At 37.7% G+C, this 10,221-nt stretch overlaps 2 protein-coding genes across 2 annotated transcripts; both read right to left on the bottom strand.

Moving 5' to 3' along the window:
• Positions 1–4,535: 4,535 nt before the first annotated feature.
• Positions 4,536–5,230, bottom strand: LOC108458643 (uncharacterized). Its single transcript, XM_017758049.1, has 2 exons — positions 5,162–5,230; positions 4,536–5,063 (listed from the first exon to the last, which is right to left on the bottom strand). Exons 1-2 carry the CDS (start codon positions 5,228–5,230, stop codon positions 4,536–4,538), a joined length of 597 nt encoding a protein of 198 aa, XP_017613538.1.
• A 15-nt stretch (positions 5,231–5,245) lies between these two features.
• LOC108458642 (uncharacterized) lies at positions 5,246–6,352 on the bottom strand. Its single transcript, XM_017758048.1, has one exon. It carries the CDS (start codon positions 6,350–6,352, stop codon positions 5,246–5,248), a length of 1,107 nt encoding a protein of 368 aa, XP_017613537.1.
• Between the last annotated feature and the right edge of the window lie 3,869 nt (positions 6,353–10,221).

Here is a 10,221-nt window from a genome sequence, read left to right as displayed (position 1 = left end):
ATCTCAATTCCCTTTTCACTGACTACAAAGCCTAATAGCTTTCCTGATCTAGCTCTGAAAGTACATTTTGCTGGATTAAGCTTTAGCTGAAATTTTCTCAATCTCAAGAGCAACTTTTTCAACACTTTGATGTGCTCCTCTTCAGTTTGGAATTTGGCAATCATATCATCTACATAAACTTCAATCTCTTTATGTATCATATCATGAAAAAAGGTCACCATGGCTTTTTGATATGTCACTCCAGCATTCTTCAGTCCAAACGGCATCACCTTATAACAGAACATACTCTACAAGGTTATGAAGGTAGTCTTTCCCATGTCCTAAGGATGCATCTTTATCTGATTGTATCCCGAGAAGCCATCCATGAAGGAGAACAATGAATATCTCGCTGTGTTATCCACTAAAATGTCAATGTGAGGCAAGGGGAAGTTGTCTTTCGGGCTAGCCATATTTAAGTCTCTATAATCAGTACACATTCGTACTTTCCCATTTTTTTTAGGAACAGGTACAATGTTGGCTACCCATTCCGAGTATTTGACCACCTGCAGGAATCCAGCATCAAATTATTTCTTGACTTCCTCCTTTATTTTTAGCATAATGTCTAGCCTCATCCTTTGAAGTTTCTGCTGAATTGGCTTGCAATCTTCTTTTATGGGAAGGCGATGTACTACAATATTAGTGCTCAACCTGGGTATATCTTGGTAGGACCATGCAAAGACATCTTTAAATTCTTGAAGCAACCCAATAAGGTCTCGCTTTGTTTCTTCGGTTATGCAAGTTCTGATTCTTACAGCTTTTCTTTCTTCCAAAGTCACCACCTCCACTGTCTCTTTATGCGGCAGAATTTACTTTTCCTCTTGTTCTACCATCCTTAACAAGTCCAAAGATAAGTCACAATATCTGTCATCTTTAAAGTTCTGAGATCCCTCTAAACACATGTCTTGCTCAAAAAGTGATTCTGAGTCAGTAGCAGCGTCACTCGTGACAGTGATATCCAGGGACCTATTATAGGTACAAAAAATATATAAAGAATAAATGAATTTAAGAATTATTGTTTGCATGGTATGATTATGAAGGAATGATTGAAGAAAGTCTAAAAGGGCCAAGAATAATTACTCCGACGGAAGGAATAAAACAATTACTTGTGGAAAGAATGAAAGAATATTTTCTTAAAATGATAGCGAAAATGTACTTCATTGAAATAACGATGTTTGAACATGAGCCTATTTCACAAAGAAACTTTTATTGCCTCTAGGCTTAAAGCAACAAGATTGTTTCGAACATTACTCTGAGTAAGCTCTAAATACTACAGGAATGTCTTCTGCAGTCCAGTTGCCTAGAACACTCCCAGGTTCATAAGGACAAATATCTGACAAGGTCCCCTCTTCAGTTGCTTCTTCGAATATAGCGTTGACGTACATATCCTTCAACATTTCTTCGATTTTTTTCTCTGACGTAATCCGTTCGGGATGAATAATCCCTCTAGATACAAAAGTCTTCGATATATAAGAGATTATCATGGGTTCCCACTTGACTTCATCACCACTCACACGTGCCTTTCTTCTTTCCTGCCTTTTCTCTAATTCATTCTTTCTTTGTTTGGCATCTGGCCTGAACCCCAAACCAAAGCGGTCATATTTTTACTTTAGCATATGCACCTCAACTCTTCCCTAAAGACTCCTTCCAAGTCCCCTTCCTAGTAAAGCTCCTCTTCCAACCATCAACTGTAGACTCATCCTTGTAGTTTTGGATAATTTCGGCATTGGAATCTTGTTCCCCTTAGTAATGAATGTTGCATTAACAAATTCCAAAGACCGAAATGAACATTCGATTGCTTCGTCATCTGTCTCCAAATATGGTGCATCACTGCTTACAGCTGCAATGATTTCCTCTTCAGCATTTATCATTATCAACTGACCCTCTGATACTAACTTCAACTTCTAATGCAACGATGAAAGCACTGCCTCTGCTGAATGTATCCAAGGTCTTCCTAACAGGCAATTGTACGAGGGTTTGATATCCATCACTAAAAAGTCCACCTCATATGTAGTTGGGCCAATCAACAAAGGTATTTCTATTCTCCCCATAACTCTTCTTTCCGTGCCATCGAATGCCCGTACTATATTCTAACACCCCTTCATGTACAAGCTATCCATAGGTAATCTATTTAATATAGACAAGGGCAATACATTCAATGCCTACCCATTGTCTATCAAGACTCCCGGCAGTGTGTATCATTTACATATGGTAGTGATGTGCAGAGCTTTAGTGGACCCTATACCTCTCGGTGGTATTTCGTCATTATTGAAGAAGATGGAATTATTAGCACTTATGTTATTAACCAACCGATCCAACTTATTGACAGATATATCATTAGTCATGTACGTCTCATTTAGCACATTCATCAATGTATTCCGGTAGACCTCTGAACTTAGGAGCAAAGCGGGTATAGATATGCGAGCTGGTTGTTTATGCAACTGTTCCACCACGTTATATTCACTATGTTTCAGAAATTTTAAGAATTCCTTAGCTTCCTCCTCTTTCACTGGTTCATTAACAGGTAACTCAGACTCAACAGCTTTCCCTTTCTTTTGTTCCGCTGTCGGAGCTTTTCCTTTTACAAGTTCTGTTCAGGCATTCACCAAATCATAGCGTCTTCCACTACGTATGTGAGAACCTATATTTTGATCCTCCTTAGCTGAACTCTCATTCCAAACTCATTTCAAAGGAGTTTTCACTTCTGTAATATCTGCCTTGACCTTTCTCCCCATATTTTCACTTATCACGTTTACCTTGCTATCAGGGTGATTAGGTAATGGATTTTCTTCACTGGGTGCATTATCAAACTTCACAACGCCCACTTTAATAAGTCTTTCAACTATTTTCTTAAAGGCAGTGCAGTTTTCTATTGAATGCCTAGGAATTCCTGCATGGTAGTCACATTGAGCGCTTGCGTCGTACCATTTGAAGTATGGGGGTTGTAATGGCTTTAGGTAAAAGAGGCCACCACATATGCATCGAATAAACTTTGGTATAACTCCTTATATGACATTGGGATAGGCGTAAATTAAGGCTTCTCAGTGTTTTGCTTTATGCCAGACTCTTGTCTTAACAAACCTTGACTCCTAGTAGTCACTGCTCTCGGCCGATTAACCGTAAATGATTTTGAGTACTCTATGTTCGTATTGTTTACCTCGTTTTCCTTTTTTCGTGGGGCTGACCTTTTGGTATTTCTCACTGCCTCTATCCTTCCACTTTTTATTACATTCTCGATCATTTCTCCAGTCATTACCACATCTGAGAAGCTTTTTGTGGCGCTTCCCAACATGTGTGTAATGAACGGGGCCTTCAAAGTGTTGACAAAGAGCATCGTGGTTTCTTTTTCTAAAAGCGGCGGTTGAACTTGTATGGCAACTTCTCTCCATCTTTGCGCATATTGTCTGAAACTTTCATTTGGTTTTTTCTCCATATTCTGTAGAGTAATCCTGTCAAGAGTCATATCCGTCACATGGCTGTATTGTTTCATGAACGCTTGGGCCAAATCTTTCCACGAACTAATCTTGGTACGACTCAGCTGATTATACCACTTAGATGTTGCCCTCACTAAACTACCTTGGAAGCAATGAATCAGTAGTTGATTGTTGTTAACATACCCAGTCATTCTTCTACAAAGCATGGTAATATGAGCTTCAGGGCAGCTCGTTCTATTGTACTTCTCAAATTCTGGCATTTTGAACTTGGGAGGAAGGACTAAGTCTGGGACCAAACTCAGATCCTTAGCGTCAATTCCGTGATGACTATCAGCACTTTCTATTGCCCTGAATTTTTCCTCCAGCCATTTACACTGTTCCTCTAATTGCTTTTGTGATTCCATCCTTGCCTTTTCCTCTTCTGCAACCTCATCCAAATTAGGAACAAGCGGATAATTCAGGTTATTAATAGGGTTAAAGCCTGAGCCAGCTTGGAAATTCATTGGTATCGAAGCTCTGGCCTGAATCTGTTGAGGCCTGATTGTAACAGATGGTCTCTGCAGATTGACCTCAGGTTGTGTCAGTACATGTGTTGGAGTGAAGCCAGGAGGATATTGAGGGTCTTCATTATTTTCCCCAACATTATCCATAGGACTCTTTCCCTTATCCATCCTTCCCATCAGCAATTGGGACAACTGACTCATCGTCTCTCTTTGGGATTCCATCATTTGATCTTTCATCTCTTGTTGAATCTTGGCTAGCTGCTCTTGCATCTGTGATTGCATTTGTTCCTGCATGTCCTTTTGCATTTGCTCCAATTTTTCAAGTCTTTTGTCCATTGACTTGATCTTTTTCCTTGTACCGTAGGAGTGTGTACTTGGTTGGTTTTCGTTGGTTTCCAGATTACTGAAATAATTTTTTTTAATTAATTAGAATCTTTTTATGACCTTTAATGCATATGATGTAATGTAATGCAAATGCATGAATGCAAATGAGACATCAATTTTGATTCGATTCCATTTAGAAAACTTTACTAGAAAATAAAATTATTTACATAAAACTGAGTTACAAATAAGACTTCGCCCTAATTCTCAGAGTCTTAATTTTCCTAAGGAACGAGGCTAGCTCCTGCCCCCGATCTGACTCCAACTCGTACTTTACACTCAGTATGTCCGCTTGTACCGCTAAAGCTTGCAAGTAATTGGCTACCTCCCGAATCTGGGTTACAGCTTCTCCCATAATGTAATCCTTGTTTCTGACTTGGTCTTGCGCATGGTGAAGTTGTTCCTTCCAACGCTCCTCATTTGCTTTAAAAAACTGAATCTGCATCTCACAGCTTTGTAATGACGCTTCTAATTCTTCTACTTTTCCTTTCATTTCTTTTACCTTACTCAAGCTTGCTCTCATCTCCATTGCAGTATTACGACTTCGGTACTGATGAAGAGACTTCTCGCGTTCTGTCACTCCAGCCTTTAATTCACCTCTTTCATTTCTGCTTTCTGACAGACTCTTCTCTAAATCCTCATTTCGTGCCTGAGCCTTTCGAAATTTTCTTTCCCATCGGTCAGCTTCGGTCTTTTCCTCTCGAATTTCCTGATGCCATATTCTAAAGTTTTACCTAATCCAGCAGTCCTTATAGACAAACGTAACTTCTTATAATCTGTCTTCAAACTGTCTAAATCCTCTTCGACCTTACTTTTCTCTTTTCTCAACTTCTCAGCCTCTGACCTCTGAACATCTACGTCTAATCTCAGATGCATTTTTTCTTCTTCCAACTACTCGATCCTTTTCCCAAACTCAGAACTCTTCTTCTCGAAGTCTTGTTTTATAATTTCCAACTCTGACGAGGTGACTTGTAATTGTTCCTCCATTGGTCGGGTGCTTTCTATACTTGGTCTAGGAATATTGTCATTGACCTTTTTTTTAAACCATCTATTATATTCAGATGTCACCATGGAACCAACGGCCAACCTCTTCATCCAGCGAGTTTGCTTCCAAGCATCAGATAGTTCTCGAACTTTTTTCTTATAGTGGTCACTTTTATATGGGAATTCACACTGAGCCAGCCCGTAAGTCGTGGGTACAAACTGCCTCGATTTATACTGTCTGAATGCAAGCAACGGAGTATACCTAGTAGCTCCCCAAATTCCTAACAACGGTACCCAATCAAAGTTCCCACATCGATACAGGATCTCATCAGGAACCATCCAAAATGCTCTCCACTCTATATCCCCCTCATTGAGGTTTTGAAGAATTTTCATCCACTTATCCTCTGAGATATCCTCTCTGCTTTGTATGGCTGCCTCCTCATTTAACAGGGAATAACCTTCAGAAAAGACCAGGTAAGAAACATTTTCTACATTCGAAAAATGCCCATGAAACCACACCATCAACAACTGTGCACACCCAATAAACCGCCCCTCGTTTGTCTTCCGACATATGCTCAAGGATCTGAATGTCTCAGCCAATATTGCAGGTACAGGTGCGATTCCCTTTTCAAGACGGTTGAATAAATCAGCGACTGCCTCATCCACATGCCTTAATGCCTTAGGAAAAATTACCAATCCATAGATGCTTAAGGCAAAGATATCGACCCTCTTTATTTCATCCGGATGTGTTAAAACCAAATCTCTCAAATTCTCCCAAGGAATACATTTACTATCCCCCTTTTTTTGAATCCGAGCAGTAACCCATGGCTCGCTCATCCCTAAAATATTCATTAATTTCTTCGCTAAAGTTTGACCATTAAAAACCTTGGCATAAGTTCTTCTAACTTGAACTTTTGGACATCTGAGCAGGGTAGTATATTCCTCTACGGTAGGCACTAAATCCACTTTCCCAAAAGTGAAACACTTGTAAGCAGAATTCCAAAATTGAACCATAACTCGAAACAGATGCTTATCCACCCTAATATCTACCAAGTAGGATATATCACCATAGCTTTAATAGAACAACTGTTTGGTTCCTTCATCCAAACGAGCCCATATATCTCTCAACTATTGCAACTCATTCTGTGCTACATTGACGCGAGTGAATTTCTACAACTCTGATGTAGATCCTTCTGCCAGGCTATCCCCTTTCTCTGATTGTAACTTCTCTCCCCATGCGTGGATAGTCGCATTATCCTCAACTTTAGTAAGAAATTTATTCTCCATATTAAATCTTCTAACTTAGTAATCGAATACGAATCAACACCTCCTTTAGTATGCAATGTCATGCAAAACACAATCAAAACAAAACACAAGTTAGTATCAAATATAAGTAATAAGATACAAGCAAAACCAAAAATAATCAGAACACAAATATAGGCAACTACTAAGGTTTAACACAGCTCTATCTAAGGGTAGCCCTTAAGGTTCACTATATGTGGTTCGGTTCTAGAGAAAAGGTACTTGAACCAGCAAATTCCTCAAACCTCACCCATTCTAGGGTCATATGGATCGAGTTCGATTCAGGGGAATACATTTCCCTATGACCATGCGGAGATGAAAATCTCACGAAATCATAGGTACAAATGTATCTCAGAAGCAATCCACTAGCCCATGTGGAGCTGAAAACCTCACGAAAGCATAGTTTCTTACTCCCATTTAAAGGCATAACCACAACGGTCATGCAATGCAATGCAATATTATTCTACAAGACCCGAACCATAACAATCATACAAACAAGTGCAATCATGATTCTCAAAACAAATTTTCAATTTTATGGCTTGACTCTCTTGCTCACGTCCCCAGTGGAGTCGCCAAGCTGTTGAAACTATTTTTGATATTAAAAAAACGGGGATTGACTTTTTGAAAACCAAATGTGGAGTTGCCACCAATCCTTTTATTTAAGTGTGATTGGGTCACCTAGTAAAACATTTTGTTTTATTTAAATCGATTTTGGCCTACGTAAATTTGAAAAAACGGGTTCAGGAGCCGGTTACGTATAAGGAAGGATTAGCACCCTTACTACGCCCAAAATTGGTACCAAATTGATTAAGTACAATCCTTATGTCTAAGATTTAAAGCTATTTTTGAAATATGGTTCCTTTTAAAACATTTAAATGGCTTAAGTTGGTCGTCAAAATTCTCTTATTTCGAAGGTATACAGCATCACAGCCAGCGCAATAGGACACAATCCTTTATACCCTCAAAAACACGATAAATTCTTGACTTCCAAAAGTTTATATGTTGAAAATTACAAAAGGATACCCGATTATTTAGTCCAACGAAAAACCGAAACCCAGCACGGTAGGGCACGATTCCTCGAATTTCCAAACATTGGACATTGCCTTGCTTTAGAATTTTTAAAACACGAGGGAAATTCTAAAGGAATATTCAATTATTTTGAACAAACTGAAAATCGAAACGCAGTACGATAGGGCACGATTCCCCGAACTTCCAAACGTTGAACATTGCCTTATTTTAGAATTTGAAAAAACACGAGTGAAATTCTAAAGGAATATTCGATTACTTTGAACAAACGGGAAATCGAAACCCAGCACGATAGGGCACGATTCCCCGAATTTCCAAACATCAAACATTGCCTTTGTTTTAAGGAATTTTCAAATGTATAATTGTAAAACCAGCTTACAAAGCAATAATTTGACTTGAAATAAAACAGAATACTTAGTTTTAAAGAGTTGGAAATTATAAAGCGATATTTCGTAAATCAAAAGGAAAACAATGATCATGGGATGATATACACACATAAGATACAATACTTGATGAATGAAGATAATATAAATTTGAGGAACCAATCGGTGAAACAAACAATAAAATATAACTAATCACCGAACAACATAACCAAATTTACAAGTATGAATGAACAATGATTGATTTAATAATGCAAAAAAAAAAAATAAATGATGTGCAACAAACATACATGAAATAACGAAACAGTTAACACATATACAACATAAAACTAATATGATACAAAACAATTTAAGAAAATGCATTGAGAGCAAACAACACATGCTAGAACTTGAAATAACCCTTTTTTAAAAAAAAAAGACTAAGAATATATACATAATTTTTTAAAATAGATGCTACGCAATGAAGACATTTGAATCAAATAACATGCAAAACGATTTTAAAAAAATACATTTATTTAAAATTGACGATATGCACAAATAAAGATAAATTTAATAACGTATGAAATATAAAAAGGCATGCAAAGGTATATAATAAAGTATGATTTTAGGAAATAAGTTATATACATAATAGATTTAAAAACATATATATAAATAATTTAAACAACTATATGAAAAAACATGGAATTTAATATGTATATAGGATCAATGTAATTTTACTATGAATCATATATATATATATATATACATAAAACACTTGAACGAAATGTTATATAAATAGTTAAAATAATATAATATAAAAATGAACTTCAAAATAATAGGCATTATAAATTGAAAAACTCAATGAGAATAATGTGTATACAAGCAAGTATAAAATATTTAAAGAAATATTGTGCAAAATGTAAAAATAATAAAATAAAAGAAACCTCAAAATAATTGTACAAATGAAAATAAACAAAAACATTAAAATGGATTAACGCATATAAAAATATTAAACGCATTTTAAGATGGCAAATTATGCCAGTGAAAGACCAAATTAAAATTGAACCTAAAATAAAAGGGATAATTTACAAATAAACAATCGTAAATAGGATCAATTGTAATGCGCGCAAACGTATGAGGACTAGAATTGGGAATATCCCCGAGTCCAAAACGCAACGCTACACCGTGGACTAAAATAAAAAAACGCGCGAATTAGAGAGCCAAATTTAAAAAACAAAGTAAAACAAATAAGGCGCCATTGAACGCCCGCGCAAAAGAGGAGGACCTAGCATGAAATTATCCCCTCTCTGCAAGAACACGCTGATCCTAGGGGCGAAGAACCGGATCGGGTCGGGTATGGACGATACGGCGTCGTTTTGGAGCCATTGAAACAAGCTCAGAACGGCACCGTTTTTGGACCCTTAAAAAGGCTAAAACCAAGCCTCATTCAGCCGAACCAACCCTAGCCTCATTTCCTCTTCACCAGCAAACCCTAAATGCTCCTCTTAGGTGCCGATTCGCCACCATGAATGGCGACCAGCATGCTTGAGCCTTGGAGTTGCTTTTTCAGCCTTAAGACACCCTCTATACTTCGATTTCAACAAAGTAGAAGATGACCCATGGCGCATTTACAAGGTAAGCCCCTTTTTCTTTTTTTTTCTTTGGAATATAAGAATCAAAAATCCAGAAGAATGAAACTAAAGAAAATAAAGCATTTAGAGATTCTTGAATCGGAAATCACCTTGTGTATTTTAGTATGCGTAGTGTGCGTAAACTTTACAAAGGTGAAATCTTTTGGCTTTATAACCGAAAGAAAAAAATCAAATAAAAATATAATTTTTCTATTTTTTCTGCATTTTCTGTTGTCTTCTTGTGTTTGATGTACAGGTACAGTGAGCGTGGAGCGCGTACAGAGGCTGCGCACTGGCGTACGGAGGTAGCTGTCGCGTATGGAGGCTGCTGGTGGTCGTACGGTGCTTGGAGGCTGAACGTGAGGGGAGCGGTGCGAGAGAAACCCTAGGCTTCTGTTTGGCCGAACCTAGGTCTAGGTTTTGGGCCATTGGGCCATTTATTTTTAGGTCTTGGGCTGATGTAATTGGATTTGGGCTGTCTGATTTGAAATTCGGCCTTTGGGTTTTGGGTCTAGGTAATTGGGCCAAGGCCTGTAAATGGACTGTTTAAGAGATTTGGACTCTA

Source organism: Gossypium arboreum, chromosome 12, assembly GCF_025698485.1.
Source record: "Gossypium arboreum isolate Shixiya-1 chromosome 12, ASM2569848v2, whole genome shotgun sequence".
In the NCBI taxonomy this organism is placed as follows: domain Eukaryota; kingdom Viridiplantae; phylum Streptophyta; class Magnoliopsida; order Malvales; family Malvaceae; genus Gossypium; species Gossypium arboreum.
The sequence above is the reverse complement of the archived record's forward strand: the minus strand, read 5'-3'. Positions and strand labels throughout refer to the sequence as shown.